Source organism: Miscanthus floridulus, chromosome 14, assembly GCF_019320115.1.
Source record: "Miscanthus floridulus cultivar M001 chromosome 14, ASM1932011v1, whole genome shotgun sequence".
Lineage (NCBI taxonomy): Eukaryota > Viridiplantae > Streptophyta > Magnoliopsida > Poales > Poaceae > Miscanthus > Miscanthus floridulus.
The window spans coordinates 9,051,894-9,076,147 of NC_089593.1; the positions used below are offsets into that span (position 1 = coordinate 9,051,894).

The 24,254-nt window shown below is 43.4% G+C and overlaps 1 protein-coding gene and 1 long non-coding RNA gene across 11 annotated transcripts; both read left to right on the top strand.

Moving 5' to 3' along the window:
• Nucleotides 1-1,006: 1,006 nt before the first annotated feature.
• On the top strand, nucleotides 1,007-6,920 carry LOC136504301 (uncharacterized). Of its 9 annotated transcripts, none has more exons than XR_010770838.1 (8): nucleotides 1,007-1,462; nucleotides 1,566-1,662; nucleotides 1,871-2,532; nucleotides 2,942-3,036; nucleotides 3,180-3,269; nucleotides 4,443-4,554; nucleotides 6,168-6,329; nucleotides 6,574-6,920. It is a non-coding gene; the product is annotated as an uncharacterized lncRNA (long non-coding RNA). The 9 variants fall into 9 exon arrangements; XR_010770837.1 differs by having other exon boundaries at nucleotides 1,008-1,462; nucleotides 4,449-4,554; XR_010770840.1 differs by having other exon boundaries at nucleotides 1,008-1,462; nucleotides 4,449-4,554; nucleotides 6,168-6,298.
• A 7,514-nt stretch (nucleotides 6,921-14,434) lies between these two features.
• Nucleotides 14,435-20,701, top strand: LOC136504271 (uncharacterized). Of its 2 annotated transcripts, none has more exons than XM_066499135.1 (11): nucleotides 14,435-14,626; nucleotides 15,900-16,069; nucleotides 16,252-16,433; nucleotides 16,525-17,283; nucleotides 17,421-17,477; nucleotides 18,066-18,423; nucleotides 18,512-18,711; nucleotides 19,007-19,083; nucleotides 19,351-19,452; nucleotides 19,637-19,832; nucleotides 20,305-20,701. In XM_066499135.1, the coding sequence occupies exons 2-11, from the start codon at nucleotides 15,910-15,912 to the stop codon at nucleotides 20,392-20,394; spliced, it is 2,181 nt and encodes a 726-aa protein (XP_066355232.1). In that variant the 5' UTR covers nucleotides 14,435-14,626; nucleotides 15,900-15,909; the 3' UTR covers nucleotides 20,395-20,701. The 2 variants fall into 2 exon arrangements, with proteins under 2 accessions (XP_066355232.1, XP_066355233.1); XM_066499136.1 differs by having other exon boundaries at nucleotides 15,906-16,069.
• Nucleotides 20,702-24,254: the final 3,553 nt, after the last annotated feature.

The window sequence follows — 24,254 nt, forward strand, 5'->3', positions numbered from 1 at the left end:
AAAAAAAAGGGGATGAGAGGAGTCGTGGGTTTATTATAGCGAACCGAAGAGGCCTCCTGCCAATGTTTTTATTGGGCCTTCCCCTCGATCATGTTGGGTCGGAATCGGATTGGATAAGGGCCCGTTTGGTTTGTGTGAGTCCGAAAACACGAGCTTGCGCGACCAAAGACTAGTTTCAAAAAAAAAGAAAGAAAGTTTTGAAAACACGAGCTTTTGAAACCCCTAAGTAACCTTAACCTCACAAGCACAGAGACAAACAGTGAGATGAAGCTAGAAGGAAAGGACGAGAAACTGAAGTGCAAACACGAGCGAGTGGGCTGAGGCCGGGCTGTATGTAGCCCATACCATACCGTAAGCAGTGGGCCCACGGGTGTGTGTCGACTAGTCGCTCCTCGGGCCCAGAACAGATAACCAAAGTCCCCGTTTCCCCGTTCGGAAGTGACGGTTTTTTTTTGGCTATGGTACGCTATTAACCCAGACAAGCCGCGCCTGCTCCTTGACCGGAAGCCGCGTCCACGTCGCCGTAAATCTTTCTGATGGTTCGATTGCCAGAGCAAGGGTCTTGATTGTTTCTGTTACTGTCGCGCTTTTACTCCGAATCTGCTCCTTGTCATAGTTTCGCGTTGTGCTTTACCTGCTTCTCCACTTCGTTCTTTGCTTTGGTCTTGCCTGCTCCTTGACCGGAAGCCGCGTCCACGTCGCCGTAAATCTTTCTGATGGTTCGATTGCCAGAGCAAGGGTCTTGATTGTTTCTGTTACTGTCGCGCTTTTACTCCGAATCTGCTCCTTGTCATAGTTTCGCGTTGTGCTTTACCTGCTTCTCCACTTCGTTCTTTGCTTTGGTCTTGCCTGCTCCTTGACCGGAAGCCGCGTCCACGTCGCCGTAAATCTTTCTGATGGTTCGATTGCCAGAGCAAGGGTCTTGATTGTTTCTGTTACTGTCGCGCTTTTACTCCGAATCTGCTCCTTGTCATAGTTTCGCGTTGTGCTTTACCTGCTTCTCCACTTCGTTCTTTGCTTTGGTCTTGTTTTGTCCTGTTGTCGACCTCTGCTTCTCCCCGATCTGGGTCGTCCTCATCTTCTTCCCTTCGTCTGTGCCGCTGCTCTCTCCGCCTTTTCTCCCTGCTGTGGTTGTCGCAGTGCGCCTCCCCGTCTCTAGCCTCGCTCTGTGCTTCTCCGTCCACTCCTGCCTGCTCGTCTTCCCTCTCGTGCATTTTTCCTGGCGGATTTGGCGCTCGACAAAGGGGGAAGGGCGGGGGGGAGGCACCGCGGCGGGGCCGAGGACTCTGCTGCTGTTGGATTTGGCGGTGGAGGCAGGGGGAAGGCCGCACGGGAGGCGGCGCGGCGAGGCCGAGGCCTCTGCTGCTGTTGAGCCGGAGGATTTGGCGGCAGGGGGATCTTGCAGTTCTCTTGGGTGACCTGCTGCGGGACACGCCCGCACTTCGTCGGTGCTGCATCTCAGGTGCCTTTCTTCTCCTTGGGCCTTGCATCATCATGTGGTTCTTAGGGTTTCCTGGTAATTGTTGTTCTAATGGTAGGCCGTGCTGTTATCGTTGTTTCTTCAGAAGGTTCGCTGCGGCTGTAGCTGATCGGTTTCTTGCTCGCTGTATAGTCCACCTCCTGCTACATTTCGCTGTTGGTCCCAGCTTTCGTCCCGACGATGTATGTTCTCATTCTTTGCTTCGTTTCTGTACCTACATGCCTTTCCGTTGCTTCCCTGTTCTTTCCTACCTCTACGATGGCACTGTCTGTTCTGAAATTTGTGTTTGCCTCTATAGTTACATGTTCTTACCTCGGTTTCATCGATGCTATGGTGCTTGTGCGGGATTTTGCTGAGCGACTGATATTACATGTTTACTTTGTTTCCCAGAAACGTGCCAACAGGAATCTTCGTCATCCGCTTCAGTTCGTGTCCATGGCTCCTCCCCCAGATCCTCTCTCCCTCGCGTTTTTAGCAGCAGATCCTCACAATAATTTCTGTGGCATAATTTCTATGGCAGTTAAGAAGTGCAGATTCTAAAGCTTTTGCTGCTTTTATTGCCTTCAATATTTATTTTTCTGTAACCTCAATTAAAGTCTGTTGGTTTGTTCAAACCAATACCTTTAGGTTACCAACAATGGTTACATGTACAATCTTGATTTATTGCTGTGCATTGAGTTGTCATCTCCTTGGAATGGATTGTGTCCATTCATTGAAAGAGCAGCAAGGTCGGTGCCTTTTATATGCCATTTTTTTCCCTGTGTGATTTACGACAGTGATTGGTTAGTGCATATGTCCATGTGCTCCTTCCAGTACATTCCTGTTTAGCTGAAACCAATGAGTTTCCACAAAGAATGATGCTCTATTTGAGATGTCATGTCGGTTTTATCTCTATCTACACTGATGGACTCCATTCGATTTTTGGGGATTCGAGCTGAATCGTCTTGCGAGGACAGCAGCAGTCAGTGCGGCCATCAGCACTATGATGACCTTTGCGAGGAACAGAGCGCTCGGCAACGGGCAGCATCCCGGCATCCCCAGCAGGCAAATAGGTACAGTCTCAAACTCAAAGAGTCCGAACTGTCTTTAGGAATAAAGAAGAATCGAACTAGCGAGATGTTGTTATTTAATTATTTTAAAGATCCAAATGAGGCTGCAATCAGAGATTAGCCCGTTGCATGCTGCTACCCTTCTTAGTTGGAATAAAGCACTGGCTTGCCTCCGTTTAAAAATCCAATACACCACCCAGGGTGGTTAGAAGAAAAACAGAGACCAAGTAAATGCTTAGTCAGTTCGGTGATTTTTTACTCCATATGTGTTTAGCTAATATTACCTTTTTTTTTTTTGCTTTTGTTTTGATTTTGCAAGTTGGGGGCTAATAACAAGAGGGATTTCCTTCCTCTTTATTGAACTGGACCGGTTCAAGCTCAGATAAACCTTTTGTTTATGCGTGCCTTACAGTGCTCAAATTGAAACTATACCTGCGGTGATGGAGGAATGACCGGAGGAAGGGACCAAACTATGCTCAACAGAACATCGGCCAAGACTACTGCTATGTGAGTTTTCTCATTCTCATTACCTTCTACCTTCAATTAATTTGTAATTTCTAAAAGGATTTCGATCCATGTACTGGGGCGTATTGGCTTCATTTCTCAATTTCTAATTTGTTCGAGATCCTGCGCTAAATGTCGGACCACAGGGTAGCGTGAAGAGAACAAGGGACCTAAAAGCTCTGATGCTGCTCGACTTATCTGAAATCAGCAACCTCAATCTGTCTCTGACCTGAAAGGTAGCCTGTGGTACATTTTCAAATGTTCTTTCGATATGTGTTTCGGCATGTTCAAATCAAATGGCTGCAGGTGTAGAGGTTTTAGATAGGTTTCATCACAAACCGTCAACTGGACTTTTAAAAACCTCACATGTATTTTTGTCAGTTCAGAGATTGAACTTTTTAGCTCGTCGAAACGACTACATAAGGCTACCTCCTGCCACAGTGCGATGTATTCAAGTTCTTTCCTTTCTTTGAACATTTTAATGCAGCTCAATTGATCAGTGTGGATATTAAATTCTAGGGCTGTTGTTGTTTCCTATTGATGATGATTGATTTTTTTATGCCTGTGTTCTTCTTCACTGAGATCTGTGGCTTTTCAGTACCAGAGAAAAAACTTGATTATGGATGTGACCATTAATGTCGATACACTCTATTCTCATTTTTATTTGGTATACATCTTATTAATCTATATATGACAACTAAGCATTGATGCTGTTCAGTGGTCTGCCCTTGTGTTACTTATTTGGTAATGGTGGGAAGTGTAGCCCATTGCTTAATGTCATACTTGGATTATAAAATATAATCTATGCTGCATTTTTTAGATGGTTGCTTCATCTGATAAATTAGTATAGTTTGTCCAAATATTATGATCACTATATGAAACTTCTCTTAAACAGTTAATCCTGCAAGATTATTTTCTAAGAATTTTCACATCTGATTGACTCTTTTTTTCCCTATGAGAATTAAATCAGCTGTCATTTAAATTTAGCTACATATTATTTGCTTTAAATTGTAATACATTGCCAGATGAATTATGCATCTGGGAAAAAAACTGGTACTAACAATGTGATGATTTTGTATGGATAAGTATATGACTGTGTTCTTATGCTGAAACGTTGGAAAAAAACTGGTACTACCAATGTTTCAGCATAAGCGCTATTTCTTACCTTGCCTCTACTCATGCATCTTGTTCCCTTGCATAGGGTGATAAAAAGGTTACATTTCGCCTTGCTATCCCTCTCTATTTGAACACTTCTTAAAGTTGTAGTTAGGTAAATAGTTTGAAAACTACAGTTACAGTTCGGTAGTCCAATTGCTGGTCATCATATTTTAAGGCACATACATTTTTCATGGTTAAATCAAATTTGCCTAAACATTTGATCTCATTGTATTTTTTTAACCGTGCAATAGTTTCAGTTTGGAATGCAGGTACGCTCTAAACTCCATAAGATAAACTGGGAGTTAGTGGAGTCACAAGAAATCAACGTTCATCTGCTAGGTTGGCTTAAACTTCACTGAAAAGGTTGGCTTCCTGCTCCTAGGGCACTGATATGTTTACTGTTATTTTTGCTACTTTTCCATTTGTGCATTTGGACTGCACATAAAGATCCGCTTTTCCTGCCACCAGCTTCTGTTGTTCAGCAGAGATTAATAGTCTGGGTGGCTGCAATGGCCGCCTATGTTTGAGCTTCCTATGGATCCAACTTCTATCTTTGTTTTCTCCTTATGTATGCGTTTTGGTTCCGTCCTCCTGGTCCATCTGCTTCGGTGGGTGAATTTCTTTGCCAACAATATGAATTTTGATGTAATGCAACCCGCATATTTCCTAATTGACTACTTCAAATAGGTGACGAACAATCAGTCATTCTCTAAATGATCTTCTGTTAGGATTGTCTTCTCATCTCTGGCAACAAACATAACAAGAAAAATCATTGCCTCAGGATTTGCATTTCATATATTTCCTGATTAACAATTTCAAATATTGCCATATGGATCTAAAATCACATATATGTTTGGTTCTAGCGAATCTGAAACTGAAATTGACATTGCTGTATTTCCCTCAAACTACCCCATTATTGCCTATAAAAAAACAAACCAGATAAAACTCAACTCAGCGGAGGAAACGCCTACTGTTGGTTCCTCAATCCAAACATCAAAGAAGCACAGCCTTTTTGTGATAGGTACTGCATACAGCTGTTTGCAAACATACATACTAACGCGCGCACGCGTGTCTGAATGGAAATTAGACCATGCTACTTATGAAAACCTACAGCTGTTTATTACAGTCTATATACTCCATATTCTAGATCTTCTCTACGCCTGCCTACGCGCGCAATGGCGCGCGCCTTCCACTAGTTTTAATTAATCCAGCCTATATAGACGGTCCGACAGTCTCTGGCTCTCTGCCTGACATATTTTTTCCCACACAGCTGGTCATCTTCTTGACATGGCACTGGGTGGGGCACCTGTGGCGGGCAGCGCCGTGCTCGTCTTTCTCCTTCGCCACTGACCGTCTTCTATCACTACCTCTTCCTCCCTAGCGGCCCTGCCTGTCGGTGCCCGCTAGCAGCAGCCACGCCAGCATCGGCCGCCGCGTGTGGCCAGACAGCCAAGAGAGGTGGTTGTCGCTGGCCGGGCCTAGGCCAGGCGCAAGCACAACTGGCCGCTGCCAGGCCACGCCACCATCCTCGTCCGCCGGTTTGCCGGAAGCGACTGTTCCTTCGCTCTGTGTTGCGTCATACCAAAGAAGAAATGTGAAAACCACATGTTGAAAGAGTATTTTTCAAATGTTTCAGAGGTATATTGCAAGTGTTGTATATTGATGTTGCAAAAGTAGATCGGGATGTTGCACATGTTGTAATGGCTATACACGTATGTTTCAAGTGTATTTTCTAAATGTTTCATTTATTGTAGATGTATGTTGCAAGTGTTTTATCTGGATCTTGCAAAAGTAGAGCTGGATATTACATATACATGCATGTTGCAAACATATGTTTCAAGTATTTTTAGGTGTTTTATACGTATGTTTGCAAGTGTTTCATCTGAAGTTGTATATGTTTAAGACGCTTGTTTCAAGTGTATCGTCTACCTTCTTATGTATATTACAACTGTTGGTGTTGCACATGAAATGCGTAGGGAAGTGACTAGCTGCGTGGGCGACATACGGGACGGCACGGGCCCATGATGGTGTGCTCACGAGCCTGACACGCTAGGCGCTCGCTCCCTTCCTATGCGGGCACCGCCTGGATCGGACGTCCGGACGCTAGGTCTGTTCCCCCGTTTCCGGTAGCAGAAACTGTACGTAACCTTTTTAGCCCTCTCGTTTTGGTTGCATTCTATCTTTTGATTTCAGCTTAAAGAGTATACTAGTAACTAACTTGACTTGACTGCACATTTATGTCAGTATACAGTACGCTTGAACATCGTGACGTCCTCATTTTCTTCTGCAAAGTTTTAATCCTATGCCAAATTTCTTTGATGGAATTTCAACTACAATATTTATCAACTCCAAATCCCACTTTAGATTCCTATGTACATGCAGGGCGTATCATTGGATTAATCCAGTCTGGAACTGAATTTTGGACAAGGTGAAAACTGCACTGGGGTGGTTGTGTTCAGGTTGCGTACTGAGCACTGTGATAAGTTGCAAGGCAAGATGAAAAGCAACATTGCTTCCGACGACAGACAGTGGTCGACTGCATCAGTGTTTAGGAAAACTACGAGATGGATTACTGTACCGTGATGTAGTGGTGAGAATGCTTAGTGCTGGAATGCTGTAGGTGAATGTTGATCCTAGGAATGGGAGAAGTAGATGGTGAGTTTTTTTACAGTGTATGCATTCTTTTAATCATGAAACTGAGCAGGAGCACTGAATTCAGTTGAACCCAACTCAGAGCAGAGACCAGACAGTAGTAGTTTAAGTTGAACCTAGAAGAAAAGGTGGCTGAACTGAATTTTTTTTTTTGGCCCGAGGGAGTGGGCTTAGTTGGGCCGACGACGGGACATAGCCAGCCAGGAGTGGCCCGTTAATGGATAGAACGGCGCCCCGTTCCCGGAAACAGGAAACTCCTTCCCTCCTAATCTTTGCCTGTAACTGCAGAGCTGTTCTTCTTCTCGCGCCTTCCACAGCTACAGTTGAGCGGAGGCGACAAAGGGGCGATCTGCGTCCGGCACAGATTTCCTTCGTTCCTCTTCCTCTCCGGTGGCCGGATCGGCGCCGGAGGGGATGGTGAACGAGGATTGAGGTGGCCGTTGTACATATACCTATTTAGTATAGGTCGTTTGGATCTAGGCAGCGTTAGTTGGGTGGAGGCGGCGCTGCAACTGTGGAATAAGGGTCTCCAGCTCCTCATCCGCTGCGCTGGTGAGTCTTCTGGCGCCAGTGATGAGCTGTTGAGATCCGAGCACCCCGGATCTAGAGTTATGGTGCTTGCTCCAGATCTCGTTGGGTTCTTTTGTCCCTTCCTTGTCTTCGTCATTGATGCTTGCTTCTTCGGCGATGACCTTGGAAGCTATGTTTACCAACATGAAGTGAAATCGGGTTGGTCTTCAGTTCCCACCTGTTTTGGTGGTTCAGTTCCCCTTTAGGGTGACTCGTCGTCCGACGAGTTGGGGTTTCTGTCAGTCTTTGAGGCGTCAGATTCCTAGTTGCCTGGCGATGCGATGGTCAATGGCCATCTTTTTCGGCCGGGTCGTTCAGCGTTCATAGTGCATGTCGGATACGATATGCTGCTCAAGACGGCAACAAAAAAACTGTGTTTCTTCGTCAGGGAGGAGGTCGGCCTCAAGCTCTACGCTCTGGCCAGCGACGGCGAGGAAGACCGGGAAGAGGTTACAAGGACTAGAATGTATTTTTCTTTTTCTTTCGAGGGTGTCCTGGTAAGAAATGGGCTGTAATCACCAAAACTTATGAATGAAATATAAACCCGGTTTCTAAAAAAAAAACTTTGCCTACAATGGAAACTACGCTGCATCTGTGCCTCTGACAGGTGGGCTATCCTTCCTTCTGGCACGCACAGAGGCCCAGGACAGGAGACATTGATTTACCCGCCACAGAATTTTTTTTGGGGCGGGGGGGTTAACTTAGGCCTTGTTTAGTTCCTTCCCCTAAAGTTTACTCCATATCCCATCGAATATTTGGACACATGTATGGAGTATTAAATATAGACTAAAAAATAACTAATTGCACAGTTTGTGACTAATTTATGAGATGAATCTTTTAAACCTAATTAGTCCATGATTTGACAATGTGGAGTAACACATGTGCTAATGACGGATTAATTAGGCTTAATAAATTCGTCTTGCGGATTACTGACGGATTCTGTAATTTATTTTTTTATTAGTATCCGAACACCCCATGCGACATCCCCATATAACCTTTGATATGACACCCTAAAACTTTACACCCTTGATTTAAACAAGCCACAAGCCCTTAGTTAAATTTGCCATCCAGCTTCACCATAACTTTTCTTTAGGACTGGGTATTCTAGTGAGACATTTGATTCAACTGCTGCAAATACAAATACTGCGACAATAGTTCTCCTGTATAGAGTATAGACTATGATCATAGTTAACAAAATCCGTTACTACATCAAGTTCAACTCGCCGCCACCTCTTATACAGAGCTGTTGCCGCCAGAGGCACCTAGCAGTAGCACTCACGCAATCCACTCTGGGCCGATGTGTTGTAGGTTGGGCCGACGCTGACGTGGGACGCGAAGCTCAGCAACTAGCGGCATATTCGGTTGGCTGGTTCGTATTGTTGCTGGTTCATGAAGAAGTACTACTGACTGGTTTGTGTGAGAGAAAAATACTGTTCCGACTAAAAATTTACGATCGTTTACGACAAACCACAGCCAAACGAACAGGCCGTAGATTCGAGGCAGCAGCCGCTGGCGCTTTGGTGATGTCGGGTATGTTTGGTCCTAGCCATAGTGTACCACAGCTAACTTTGGCAAGTGTAGCAAGCCACGAAAAGCATAGCTAGTAAATTGGTTGTTACACTTTACCGTGCCTAAGAGAATCTTGTCACACTTTATTACTACTCTATGACATGTGGAGTCAAAAAAAATCATATCTAAGCTTATTTGCCGACCAAACACTTACCAACTCGATCAAACTTGCCTAAGGTAAAGTGTGGCATTCAGCTCCCATTCCTTGGTTAGCTGCCTGGGTAGCTGAAGAAGCGATCGAGGGCCTTGTCAGGTAGGACCGTGACACACAATATAATAATTAATATTAAACCAGTGCTCGTACCTGTGTTATTAGTGGATGGAACTGGAAACATTTTAGCTGGTGTTGGTGAACTGGACAGAATACCCTCAAAGGCTGTAGCACTTGGAGCATCTGCAGGGCATAGGAGTTTCAAGTGAAAGGTGCTACTTTTAAAATACAAGAACTGTGCAAGTGTGTATATGCACATAACGATGAAGGCAAGAGAAAATTTGGTATCACACAAGTACAAAAAAAAAGGTTATGTACGTTGTACTGTATATGCATCATAAGTCCAAGTGAAAAGACGGGATAGAAAAAAAAAGAGAGAGAGCAAGCCATAAGGTGAGGTCATGAGGACAACCATGTTTTAATAAAATTAAAGCAAGCATACCTGTGAAAGGTAAGTAAAGAATGATAGAAATAAAATATGAGATCTATGCTGAAGTATCCTAGAGATAAAACCATGAGGAGTCAAACAAGAAAAATAGAATGTGTTACATCAAGTTAATTTCTGCAACATAATGGCTCAAAGGTATGTCTTTGCTTGAGCATCTAAGTTTTGCATCACCCAAATTTCATCTAGGCACACATGATCCATAGCGCTACGAAGCCAAGTTCATCTTACATGATAGATGAGTAAAGAAAACGAAAACAAAGTAGCTATCAATCGCTTGAGTTATTGATTAAGCATGAGAGATTATAGGAGAAGCTAGGAGGCCATCGAGCTAGGTACCTCGTGCCTTGCTATGCACTCTAGAAAATAGAAAGCTATAGCTTCATTTCCAAAACGATATGGAACTGATGCTGGGCCTACAATTGGTCTTGGGTTTAAGTGATTAGTCCATTATTTAATAAATATAAACCAGCATGCACACATATAGCATGGAAAACAAAATGCTAATGTCAAATGTACAACTAGGAACTAATGTGATACATTTCACTGAACCAGAATGTTTAGTAGTACAATGGATGTGAAACTATAGCAGTAGCACAGGGAAGATGTTGGACCTTGTTTTAGAGGTGTAAGTAACTCATGCCATTGAATATACAACAATCATACCCAAATGTGCCATGAAAATGCAAATATATTATTATTCCATGAAAACAACTTTCCTGCCCATTGTCAATTAGAGATGGACATTTACACCATCATTTGTATGTTGACCCACTTTAATCAAGCTCTGCGAAACTGGTGAGACCACACCAAGCATTTCATTGGGACCAAACATCCTTGGTAAATTTGCAATACTTGCAAAGGTGGGTACATGCTTCTCTGGCTCTAATCTACACAACACAACTTAGCTTGCAGGTCAGCCTCGCTGACGTAGGTTGTTTGCACAAAACTTGTGTGTGCAGTACTAGTACACTACTGGATTCAGGTTCTTTGCCGAGTGTCTGAGGCACTCGGCAAAGGTCAAATACACTCGGCAAAGCCTTTACTGAGTGCGGCACTCGGCAAATAACATACGGCAAAAAATTGATCGGCAAAGCCCTCTTTACTGAGTGTCTTTTATTGGGCACTCGTCAAAGGCTTTGCCGAAAGCCCCGGGGGCACTCGGCAAAGAAAAACGACCGTCACGGCGCCGGCCCCGTTGACGGTCGCTTTGCCGAGTGCCAACCCTACAGGCACTCGGCAAAGATTTTTTATTTTTTTTAAAAAAAATTCTTTGCCGAGTGCCCTCTATCCGCCCATTGGCAAAGATGTTTTATTATTTTTTTCTAAAAATTCTTTGCCGAGTGCCCCCTGGCCGACGCTCGGCAAAGTTTGAATTTTTTTTAAAAAAATTCTTTGCCGAGTGCCCTCTGGCCGGCACTCGGCAAAGTTTGATTTTTTTTTAAAAAAAATCTTTGCCGAGTACCATGGTCATGGCACTCGGCAAAGCTAAAAAAATAGTTTTCCGAGCGCCCATTTTTCCAGCTTTGCCGAGTGCTGTGACCATGGCACTCGGCAACGGGGTCCTTTGCCGAGTGCAACACTCGGCAAAGTGACTCAAAACGGCAATTTTTAATTTTTTTACATTCCATCATGACAAATAAATTCAAACAAACATATATCACATATATATCTCATCCATCCACACATCCATCCGCACATATCACATCCATCACAATATATATCACATATATAATAATAAGTGCTCAGGTCCATCCAAATAAATCCACAAGTCCATCAAAGTCCACAAGTGCATCACAAGTATATCACAAGTCCATCACCAAGTGAACAACAAATGAAAAAAATACAACATGCACTCATCTCGGTCACTGCGACTATGGTGAAGGCCCAGCTCCATCATTCGGAGGTGCATGAGGTGGATTATTCGAACCACCGTCAGATAGAGGCTGCACAAAGGAGAAAAGATTGCATGTGAGACAAGATTATTTGGATAGCTAATCTAAAAAGGTAGAGGCCATACAAGCAAAGCACAAGCGAAAGCAAAAAGCTTTCATACTCACAGGAGTAGCTACAACTGCAGGACGCGGAGGCGGAGGTGGAACCAACAGCCCAGCTGGCAGAGAGAAACCCACACATTGCCCAAGCCCTTATAGGAACTCTGTAATGTCCGTCAGCCTCTGCGCATGGGCCTGCCGCTTGGCCTCCAGCTGGGCCGCCATCCTCTGCTGCCCCGCCTCCAGCTCCTGACGTTGCCTCATTTCTTGTTCCAGCCGGGCCTGCAATATTTCACTCCAATGTTTCAGTAATACAAAGCTAATTAAAATATGTAAAGATCAATGTATGACGAGTAAAATAGAAATAACCTCGAGCAGAAAACTGTTGTTCAGTACTAGTAGGGTCCTAGTGAAGAAAACTGTTGTTCAGCATGGACATGGCCACTCGATGCTTATATGGATGTTGGGGCAGCACTCCAGCCTTGTGCGTTGGAGAAGGCCTTAGCTTCACCTTTTTCTTACTTGTCCTTTTGTTTTTTTAGACCAAAGGCACGTTGGCCCAGCTTATATTGAAAGCCACATCCTCTTGTTTTGGTTCATTCTTTCTTTGATTTCAGCTTTATGCCGGTACAAATACACCTAAAGATCATCTTCATCACGTCCTCGTTTTCTTCTGCCTAAGTTCTATGAAGCTTACGATCTCCTCAGTGTGAGTTAAATGCCAATCGTATGCCAAATTTCTTTGACGGAATTTCAACTGCAACATCATCAACTCCAAATCCCAATTTAGAATCCTATATATGTACATGCAGTGCAGAGCAATGCTTGGATTAATCAACTGGATTTTTTTTTTTTGAATTTTCGAGTCTGGAATTGAATATTGGACAAAGGTGACAATTGGAAAAGGAGGGGAAACTGAACTCAAGTGCACGGCCCGAGGGAGTGGGCTTAGTTGGGCCAACGCCGGGCTATAGCCAAATAGCCATAAGTGGCCCACGTAGAGTAGCAGAACGGCCACCGTTTCCCGTAACGGGAAACTGCTTCCTTCCCTCCTAATCTTTCCTGTAATAATGGAAACGACATTGCCTTTGTGCCTATGACAGGTGGGCCATCCTTCCTTCACGCACAGGACATGCGACATTGATTCATCCACCACTGCTTTTTTTATTCCGTTTCCTTCTTTAATTTTGCCATGCGGCCTCACTATATATTTTTTGGAGGACCGGGGCATTCTATTCTTTTTTTTTCTCGGTTCCTTTCCAATCTTTGCGTGTAATAACGGAAACGATAATGATATGCTACGGGTGTCTCGGGCGCGAGACCTAGACCTGCGCAGCGGACCGGCCCCATCTCTCTCAACAATAAAAAAACCCCACTCCGCTCATCCACCCGCCCCACTCCGCCCCACCGCACTCCCGTCTCCCGCCACGCCACGCCCTTCCCGCACCGCGCTGCACCCCATCGCTGACTATGCCTTGCCTCGTGAGAGGACGACGCTGGACGACTGCGGCCGAGTGAACAACGACGTTGGAGTAGCAAGAGCAGGGCCATGTCGACGAGCACGAGCCTAGGCCGCGAACAGGCGTGGAAGAATCGTAGGAGGAGCGATGGGCCACGCCAACGGGGGCGAGCACGCGAAGTGACGTCACCTGACGCGAGGTTGCCGACGACCGCAATTCCCTCACCAAGTAGGCCGTGGCCGCTAGCGACGCTATGTTTCAAATGTTTCAGACGTTTTTGACTTATGTTTCATGTGTTTTCATTTGGATTTTGTAAAAGTATATATCTGAGATGTTGCCATATGTTGTAATGACAATACACGTATGTTGCAAGCGTATTTTTCAAGTGTTTCAAACGTGTGTTTCAAGTGTTTCATCTGGATGTTGCACATGTTGCTATAGCTATACACGTATGTTTCAATTGTATGTTTTCAGGTGTTTTAGATGTTTCAGCCTTATGTTGCAATTGTTTTATATGGATGTTGCAAAAGTGGATCTGGATATTGCATATGTTGTTATAGTTATACACGTATGTTTCAGAGCATGTTTCAAGTGTTTCATCCGTTTTAGACGTATGTTGCAAATGTTTTATCCGTATGTTTCAAAAGTAGATCGGGTGTTGCACATGTTGCAATAAACTTTTTGATGGCTGGCGGACAACGACCTTCCGCAGCCACCTGGTGATGATGCTAGGGCACCATTGTAGTTGTGATGTGCGACTATTCGAGGCCGACATACCTCCACGGCGTGCATCCGCAAGTGAAGTAGCTGACTTGGGATCCATGTGGTTTTTTCCATGCTGGCGAGGGATGAGCGCAAGGGTGCGGTTCTAGACGATGATGCGCGATGTGGGCGGACATGAGTCTCAGGATGCTATGCGGGTGCGGGATGCGGGGAGCCGGGCGCGAGAGCTACATCCGGACACATCCTGCTGCCCAGGCGTCGGCCCTTCCGGAAAACAACAACTATATTGTGTCTGTGCCTCTGTAGGATGGGCCAGGCCTGCATACTGCCATGTTCATTTGAGCTTATTCAGAACTATTTTTTAATCATGGAATAGTATTTTTCTCTCATAATATTTCAGCATAAGTATCGGTATAAGTCAAATTTCAGCATCTGCGAACAGGTGACACGCGTAACGCGGGGAGGACGGACGAGGCGGAGCAGTAAAAACAGCAATAGCTTTTTCTACCCACCACTACTTTTTCACCTTCCCTCCTCATCAATCAGCCTTCACTGCTCCCTTCCCTTCTCTTCTCACCGCGACTGGGCAGGCCAGAGAGGCAGAGGCAGAGCAGTTCACTCCATCCACGCCCTGCCTTCGCTTCGTCGCCGGCCTGTGAGTGCGAGCAAGAACCACTTCGATCGGCGTGGGCGAGGAGTTCGCTGCGAGTGCGATCGCCGCCTTCCGTCCTCTTCCTTCTTGGAACAGTGCGGCAGTGGGGCTTGGCACTCCTCCACGGCTCCACCCCAAGCAAAGCAAAGCGATTTCAAGGTACGGGCCGTACCACGAAACCCCAACCGCAGCATTTCCTTTCCCTTTCGTCTAGTCCGCACTTTCTTGCTTGATCTGCCGACCAGCTGAACACCATAAAGCTTGTGCCTTTCGTCTAGTCCGCACGAGATAATCTCTCGCATCATTTTCTGCTCTGGTCGTATTCTGCTTCTTGGATGGATTTGGGTCCAACTACTTCACTCACAAAAAGTAGCGGTTTTGCTCGATCAATCATGCGCCGCGCTTGTTACTTATGATTGGATTGGTTCGTGTGCTTGTGCTGATGGTTCGATCGAGGGTAGGATTTCGCTCCTACTCCTAGCCGATAACGCAATTTAGCCTTCATCCATCTATGCAGAGCATTGAAGACTCGTCAACAGAACAGGGTTTTGTTGGGTTAGGAGGATTTTCCTTTCACCCCCTCCCTGAGTAATTGTTGTTGCTTCTAGAATGAACATCAAGTGGCCATCTAGGTTTCTCCCGTATTCCACTTCATTGATTTCGCATGTGTCACCTTTACCCAATTACTGGTGCCTTCATGTACAACTTGCTCAGTTCCTTCATTAATTTTGCCCTGTGGACCCACTACAATTTCTTTTGTGTGGAGGACTGGGCATTGTACTGAGACATTGATTGAACTGTTGCACATCATTTTGGTACTCCATTCCATCTACGAGTGACTGGAGCTTCATCTCCATGTGCTAGTACATATCAACACTCAGGAACCAGGGGCAGTCGCATCTGTTGAAGTTTGTTACCAAGCTTAACCTGAGACTCTGACCTTGTAATGTAGCTGCATACAGTACTACTCATCATTGAAATTCAGTTTGCATTATTACTATCATCACTAAATTGTGCAAAATGGGCCACTCCCAAAACATCTGTGCACCGTGATATGAAAAATAAAATCTCATAAAGGGTCATCTCCTCACTTTGATATGTAGATGTACCTAATTATGTTGCCTTCTTTTCTGTTGTAACGAATCAGAGAAAACAATTCTGAAAATATACTGTGCTGCAAGTGAGAATTTTCTTGAACTTTAGTGTACAATAACCTAAGTCAAATGATATGATAATACCAAATTGATTATGTGTATTTCAGTATTTGCATTACTGTCATTTGATCTTTGCTTTCATGTTTACAAAATAAGTAGCTGTGATTCCTGAAGAACATTACCTTTTCTTGCCTCATGCATCAAACATGCAACTGGTTATACATCAACTGGACAGTGCAGTATATTTAATCCTTTCCTTTTGTTTCTCATCTTGCTAGTATCAGTACAATGGTGACGAGCAAATCCTCGTGGAGCCAAGTTGTAAAAAACACCAGGCCAGCAAACCTGTCCATTCCTGCAAGAAACCTCCAACCGCAAGACCTTGGAGCTGTGATATTTGGTTGCACAAACAATACCATTCAAGAGTGTCACTCACGGCAACTTTTTGGTATGCTCTTGATCTCTCTTGATCACAACTCCTCTCTAAGCTTTGTTTTTACAAAACTGAGCTACCCCTTTAATGCATTTGTGTCTTTTCCTGTGAGGGGGGTATATCATTCCATGCCTTCCAAAGCATATCAACTTGTTGAGTGATCCACTGACTTAGTTGCCATTTGTGTCATGTTTCAGGCTTGCCAAAATCACATATTTCATATGTACGAAACATTAAGGAAGGACTACCTCTCTTCCTCTTCAATTATGATGATCGCAGATTGTATGGTATTTACGAAGCTGCAGGGAATGGCAAATTCTGCCCTGAATCAAATGCATGGTCACATGATAGCAAGGGCAAAACAAGCTATCCTGCCCAGGTACAATCCCTGGTGTCTGTACTTTGAATGCCATCTTCTTTTTCACTCTCAGTAAAATGGCTTCTATATTCATGCCCTTTTATTTGTTTAGGTTGCAATGTGGGTAAGGGTGTGGTGTTTCCCGCTAGCAGAGAATCAGTTCAGAAATGCTATTATAGCCAATTACTATCAGAACACACCCGGTGTCCCTGGCCAGAAGCTCCATTTTTTCAAGTTTGAATTGGATCATGCTCAAACACGTGTTTTGATGGATATGTTTACTCCTTCTCCTTCTCCCCCCAACAATTTCTGGATGCCCCCTGCCGCAGCACCAGCTGATGATCATGGGAGAGAATTAGTGATATCACCTGGATGGGCAACAGAGTGTGAGGGGAACAATAACCTCAAATCAGAAAAGGTTGTGAAGTCATATGCTGACATAGTGAAGAAGAATAAATTTGAGGAAGTTGGGACAAGAGATGTGGATGTGGAACATGCAAGCTCAGGTAATGAATCTTCTGGTGGTCTTGATGAACTGGATTGTCAATACACATCACCAGAGTGGGTGGTTCCAGTGCAACAACAACAGTACCCTGATAAGCAGGGAAAAATGCTGAGCTTTGATCAGGTGTTACAAGGGCGCATGACTTTTCCTGGTCAGCAGTGGCATTCTGATTTTTATGCCAATACTACTGAAACTGAAGATAATGATGCATATAGCTGCAAGTATGCCCAAGAGGTCAAATGTGCAATTCTGGATGGGAACTCTAATTTGCCAGAAACCTTAGATTCTGAAGTTGATAAGCTGTCGTTGGGGCATTCTAATTTGCTGGTGCAGTTATTGGACTCTGAATCATGCACAGAAGCCAAGGTTGTAACTTTGAACTCAACTGATATCTGCATTCCATCTTATCATCCTTGTTTCATGCTTCAGTTCATTCAGTCTAGCTAACATGCTTAGTTCTAGTCTATCTATTACAAAATTTCTCACACTAATTCTGTTTGCAGATGATTGATGTAGTTAAAGAGTTATCTGGACGAATAGAGGTGATGGAGAAGAAGCAGGTCTCTTCTTTATGCTATAACCTCATGAGAAGCCTTGCATCTGTTATACTGAACCATGCAATCTTAAATTTGTGGAAATGCTATATGCAAAAAAATAAACCAGAAATTGCACTTTGAATAGATGTGTTGATAACTTAGCATGGCAATGTAGGAACCAAGAGAATAAAGCAAACGACGTTATATTGAGTAAATTTTTGTATATTATTATACTGATGATAGTAGACTGCATGTGTGTAGGATTGGAATAGCTAAATTTTGCACTCCAGAGTGGCTAAATTTGTTATGTGGCACTAACAGGGAGAATCCATAAGATGCTTGTAGTGTTTTTGGTTCATGGCTACCTAAAGACATGGAAGAAGCAAAGCAGGATGAAATGAAAAGATTTTTCCATTATGCTTCTAAATCAATCTCGCATCTGCTTAGTTTCTAATTAATCTTTCAGCTAGGATCCTCTATGATCGATTGTTCAACCTCACTCTTTCAATATGGAAGTAGAGAAAAAGGATGCAAGCCCAAAGTATAGGAAAAACATCTCATTTGTTGGCAAAAAGTTTTGGTGGTTAAATCTAATTTATGTTCAAAATACAGGCTTGGTCCAACAAAGAAGTCAAACATTTACAAGGGGTGAATGAGAGATTACTGAAAAGAATTGTTGAACTAAAGGGAACAGTTAAGACATTGAATTCTAAAATAGATCCTTTGACCCTAGACGATTCACTTAACCAGTTTGTAGAACAATGTTTGGGTTCAGAAGATGTCATTTATGTAGTTGGTGGTTTTGATGGCTTCTCATTTGTGCCATCACTAGACTCTTTTTCCCCTTCATTGGACGTAGTAACACCCCTCAAACCAATGCCTGTTGGCAAGTCATATACCTCAACTGTTGCACTAGAGGGCAAGATATTTGTTCTCGGTGGTGGTGATGGTGCTTGCTGGTTTGATACAGGTTACTACTTGGCTTCTAAGTTTAGTTCCCTCTTGAGCTCTCGTATTTCAATCTCTGTCCTGATTCTGCATTTATCTTTTGGATGAAGTTGACTGTTACGACCGAAGCCGTGATGATTGGTCCACATGCCCATCGTTGACTCGTGACAAGGGGAGCCTTGCTGGGGTTAGTGTCAATGGGAGAATCTATGCATTTGGTGGTGGAGATGGAACTGAGTGTTTCTCTGATGTTGAGATGTTTGATCCTACTCATGGAAAGTGGATAAAAAGTCAACCTATGCTGGAAAAGGTATCAGTTTCTACCGTTCATTTGTTCTAGAATGTGAAAACTTTTTTCTCATACATTACTGAAGCACTTAGACTTGGTGGAACATGCATAAATTTGCCTAAGACACAAACAGCTTGGGAAATAATAACCATTTACTCATGAAAACTGTGTAATTCTGCAGTGAAGAAAAACAGTTCCTGGTTCCATTTCAATTTGATGTACTGTCCTTTTTGGGAAAATATTTGCTTCTGACACAAATCTCCACATAATATGATAAACTCTTTAGCTTGACTGACTTTGTCACACTGTTCTTCAGCGCTTTGCTCTAGCTGGTGTAGCACTAAATGGTGTGATTTATTCTGTTGGTGGCTTCAATGGTGTTGAATATCTGAGGTGTTGTACTTTTCCTGCCTGTACTTAGTACTTGATTGGTTTAGTTTTGATCTGGTGGAAATACAACAGCTCATAAAACCTCTAGACATCTCAAAACAGTTAGTTAAACCTCATGCGATGGCCTATGGTTTAGTGCAAATCTAAATAAACTGAATTATTTCATAAATGTTCATTAGCCTATTCTCTATTGCTATAATGGCAGTGGTATTTGAAGTGAGAGGAACAACAAGAAAACTATTCTGCTAACTTTGTGATGTGTATTGGCAGCTCTGCTGAAAGACTTGATCCTCGGGAGCCTAACTGGAAAATGCTGCCAAAGATGAGTGCAGGAAGGGGCTGTCATACACTTACAGTGCTTGATGAGAAGATGTAAGTCATGTAACTCTTTCTTTTTATGTTGAAACAATGAACTGAAGATATGTAGGAATGTAGGATGTTCCTTCTGAAAAAGATGCTATATATATAACGCGTGCCCAGCAAATGAGGGGGGGGGGGGGCATCAGGGTGTATATTATCCTTTGTTGACGTAATTTGCCTTTGTATTTTCTTCCAGATTCTCGATTGGTGGATACGACACTGGGGCTAAAGCAATGGTGGCTACTGTTGAGGTGTACGAGCCAAGGATGCCGTCATGGATGATGGTTGAACCCATGAACTACACCAGAGGATATCATTCTTCAGCTGTGCTCGGTGGCTCAATTTTCACCTTTGGTGGGGTGAAAGGTGAAGCAGATACAATCTTGGATGTGGTAAGTAGCAACGCCAAATGACAAATTTCTTATCGTGTCCATTTGGCTGTTAATAATTCAACTGAGCTGGAACCAAAAATCATACATCCAAAATCTTGCATTTAGTTGCCAGGGCTTGATAGTGAGGCAGTGACTGAACTGGTTTTTGTCAAGGGTCTGCCTACATCAACTGCATATGTTGTTTGTTATCATACCAGTCTCGGCATGAAAGTGTACTGCATTTGAGATGATCACATATTCTAGGGTCCTTAAGCACTTGCTTTTATTATTTTGCTTTTCTGTCCCTACCACATATACAATTTTTTTTGTCATGTCAGTGGCTAGTGCATTTTATCTGAACAAGTGAACATGAATTCTTTGGTTTCCTTAAGTACGCTGTTTTGGTCGTTGTCGTTTTTTTTTCTGTATACAATAATTGTCAAGTACGCGCCATGGCTAACAGTTAAGCATTATTGTGATGGCGATTTGTCAGGTCGAACGCTACAAGGAAGGGTGTGGTTGGGTGACTACGGGGTTGAAGTCGATTGGCAAGAGATGCTACTGCTCAGCAATTGTTCTCTGACTGTAACTGCCTACAATAGTATTGACATGGCGAGATATTGTAATTTCTGACAATCAAGTGAGCAGGAAACTGATATTAGGCAAGAACTTAATTAGTACTTAGAAGGCCCTTGCTTAGCCTGAACTGACAACAGTAGACATGATGGAGGTCTAACTCCTCTTAGTTTCTGAATCTCGGAGAACTGTAAAACATTGAGTTGTTTGTGTTGACTGGGTCGATGATGCAGCAACACCGGATGTGACAGAGTTGGTACTGAACTGGTGTAGAACGGCACTCGATTGATGAATATCCAGTAGCACTGTGATGGTTATTTGACTCTGTACGTTGTGCTCTGCTCTTTTGGTTCCAGGCTTCTAGCTATTTTCTAAAGCAGCTTGTCAAGATTCCTACTAGAACTAATACCCTACATACAATCTACTGCATAATCGTGATAAAATGTAGGATAAGTGGAAATACACGTAAATCTAAGGCTAAACAAGAAGGAGGCCAAAAGAAAATAGGGTTCATATATCATGGGCTTGATTTGTGCTACTGGACACACTCTGAAAACTTGCGGCCTTCTCAATTCTCATTCAGAACACACCTTCTTTAGTAAGCTGAAATTGCAAAAGACGACTTCAGCTTCAGACTGACCCAACAACACTGCTTCAGCTAGCTGCTTTAGTTTGTGTTGGGGCCAGAGCACTGCACGCACCAAACGTGTCTCGATCAATCTCTTCTTTGTCAGCCGATCTTCATGTACGGCGCCCGGCAGTTACAACTTACAACGCAAGAACACGTCTTGTGCGTGCGCATCTTGCGGATGGAAGAAGCCGTTTGCCGGCCCCATCACCCACTCCCACTCAACTCACGCTCTCTCCAATAGGTGACTCGTCATGAAAGCCAAATCCAAAATGGGTCTTTAACACAATAGCTATAGCATCCAACAGAGTACATATATAGAAGACCCATTTTAGGTGCCAGGAAAGACATAACTCAAATATAAGTATCATCTCTCCTGGAGAACTATTTGCAGAAAGAATTGTCTTTTGGGCCTTGTCGTTGGAGAAGACCAAGAATATGTATTGAACCCTTTGCCTATAGCGCTACCCAAAGAACGAATGTGTCTTATATTTTGGGTCGTGGTTGTGGAAGACAGTCTCACACTCTCACCAGCGGCAGGCGTGTGTGTGTCTATATATAAGTGCAGCCGGCAACCTGCAGGCAGCCATTCCATGTACACACATTGCATTGGTAAGTCGTAGCCACCAGATCCATATGCATGGCAATGGCATGCGTCCTGTTTGTTTGGGTTTATAAACCGTATTTTTTTAGCTAACGAACTTTCATACCAAATCAGCCACCAGTACTTTCAGCCATGATTTATCAGCCAAACAGACCCAAGCGAACAGAGTCATGGTCCCTGCTGCAGCATTTGCATGTCTAGCTCCTACGGTAAGATGGAGACTGCAATCACCTGAGGTACAGCAACAGGTTTGCATTGGGCAGGATATAAAGCAAATATACTGTTCTTCTATATATTTGTCATGCATCATCTTTACTAGTTTTGCTGGGTAATGTATTGGATTACACTAATGAGCTGAATAAACAAATAAATACCCGTTCAATTTGATTTTTTTTACTAACACATGGTTTCCTTGTATTTAGAATTGAACAGGGTATTTAATTTTTGTGCTGCTCCAAAGTGTAATCAGACACATCACCCACTTAAACTAAAGATAGATGATGCTTGACAAATATTGAACATTATATTTGCTTTATCCTGCCCAATAACCATAGTGGTGTTTCCATCTGACAAGCTTGGTTGATATGATGTTACCTTCAGGTGATCATAGTCTGCATCTTAATGTAACATGGTTCTATTGTAGCGACCATATTTATGAGCTATTGGTACGTGTGATGCTGGCAAAAAAAAAAAAATCATGTTCATTGGCACCACACTGCTGCTACAGTGCTGCGTATAGAAGAATTGGAAAAAATAACGAGCAAAATACTGAAATTGGGTTGTGAATTTGTGACCCGGGCAGTTATCTAAATTAGGTAAGGGGTTTTACATGGTGTCAGGTGGAGTATACATTGTGTTCCTAATCTGATCAGCTATTGGAAGATAAATATTTATACCGAATCATGAATGACTGATGTGGCTTTCAAATTATGTTGGAGTCGTTTTATAAATGATACAACTTCTGACAACAATTAAGCATTGGTGTCATGGACATTTGTCAGGTGGAAGTGGAACACAACATGGAAGATGAAAATATCAAGATACCCAAGATGAGGGTTGAATTGCGCTAAGTAAAACTTCTCGCAGAAAATGAACCTATCGCTTAGCCTATTTCGTAGAAATTAACGCTGTGGATGATCAAGCTAATCCGGCGGAAGTCCCCCATGTTGGAATATGATCCGAATTATAACGTGAGTCTTACGGGAACGCCTGGAGGGCCCGCGGTTTGGGTTATGTTTATTAGCAGATTTGTTTCCGTATTTGACTGCAGTCAGTCCATCCTATAAATACATCTTGTAAGCCACATGGGAAGAGTAGAGACGACTCATTGTATTCCCTGCATTCTGTAAACTCTCCTCATATAGTGAAGATCGTCGGTTGGCGCCCGTGGTTTTTTTCCCGCAAGGGTTTTCCACGTAAAATCTGTGTCTCGTGTTCGATCTTTATTTATATTATTTCATAACAAGTGGTATCAGAGCCAGACACGAGATTGAAAAAAACTAGGGTTTTAATTCCCTGTTCATCCTGCGGCCGTCGTCGCGTCGTCTCGGAATCCATCCGCGATTTGCTTCCCTCCCATCAGTCGGCGACTCACGCGTCCAAGCCGGAGTTCTGGGTTCTGGATCAGAGTCCGACTCCTCGTGAAATTTCCATCCAAAAGGCTACTGCTGTCCGCTGCGTACAAGAACAAAAGGCAGTCCTGATCTGATCTGTTGGTGTGTGGACGTGTCGCCGAGTTGCCGAGGAGGTGCCGATCTGTAGGTCTGCTACTTCTATTCGCGAGCGTGTGCGCTGTTGTTCCCAGGTATAGAGGATTGGTGCTGTTCCGAAGATCAAATCAGAGCACGAGGATCAAGGTAATCAAAATCAGATTTGGTTGCTGTTGGCCGGTTGTTTCTCTTGAAGTGAAAAAGTTGGTGTTTTCTGCTACGTGCACAAGTGAATCGAACCAGGAGTTTTTCTTTGGCAGTTCTTTGCTATTTGTACACAGCTAGTGTACCAGGCTGCAGGTTATTGCTAGGGTTACACCTAAATTTCTACAGATTATTATTCTTCTGGTTATTCTTTTTTTTCCACCATGTCTTCAATCAAGTATGATATTCCTCAACTGGATCGCGACACAAGGTTCGCTCTATGGCAAGTCAAAATGCGGGCTTGTTCTTACGCAGGCTGAAGTTGATGATGCTCTTGATAAATTCGGTAACAAAGATTCAAAGTCTTGGACCGATGAGGAAAAAAGAAAAGATCAGTAAGGCCTTGACTCAAATTCAGCTTCATCTTTCAAATAATATTTTGCAAGATTGTTTGCAGGAGAACACTGCAGCTGCTTTATGGCTCAAATTAGAGTCAGTTTGCATGTCTAAGGATTTGACAAGCAAGATGCATTTGAAGATGAAGTTATATACGCACAAGTTGCAAGAGGGTGGTTCAGTGATTAACCATCTTTCGGTCTTCAAGGAGATCGTTTCTGATCTACAGTCTATGGAGGTAGATTATGATGATGAGGATTTGGCTCTCATTCTTTTGTGCTCTTTGCCTAGTTCATTTTCAAACTTCAGAGATACTTTATTATATAGTCATGATACACTAACTCTTGATGAGGTTTCTGAGGCGTTGCTATGCCAAAGAAAAGATG

Coding starts and splice junctions, on each gene's coding strand:
- LOC136504271 (XM_066499135.1), top strand. CDS start 15,910: ATGGTGACGAGCAAATCCTCGTGGAGCCAAGTTGTAAAAAACACCAGG. Junction 17,284..17,420: donor AATCATGCACAGAAGCCAAG/GTTGTAACTTTG, acceptor TTCTGTTTGCAG/ATGATTGATGTAGTTAAAGA. Junction 19,084..19,350: donor AATGGTGTTGAATATCTGAG/GTGTTGTACTTT, acceptor GTGTATTGGCAG/CTCTGCTGAAAGACTTGATC.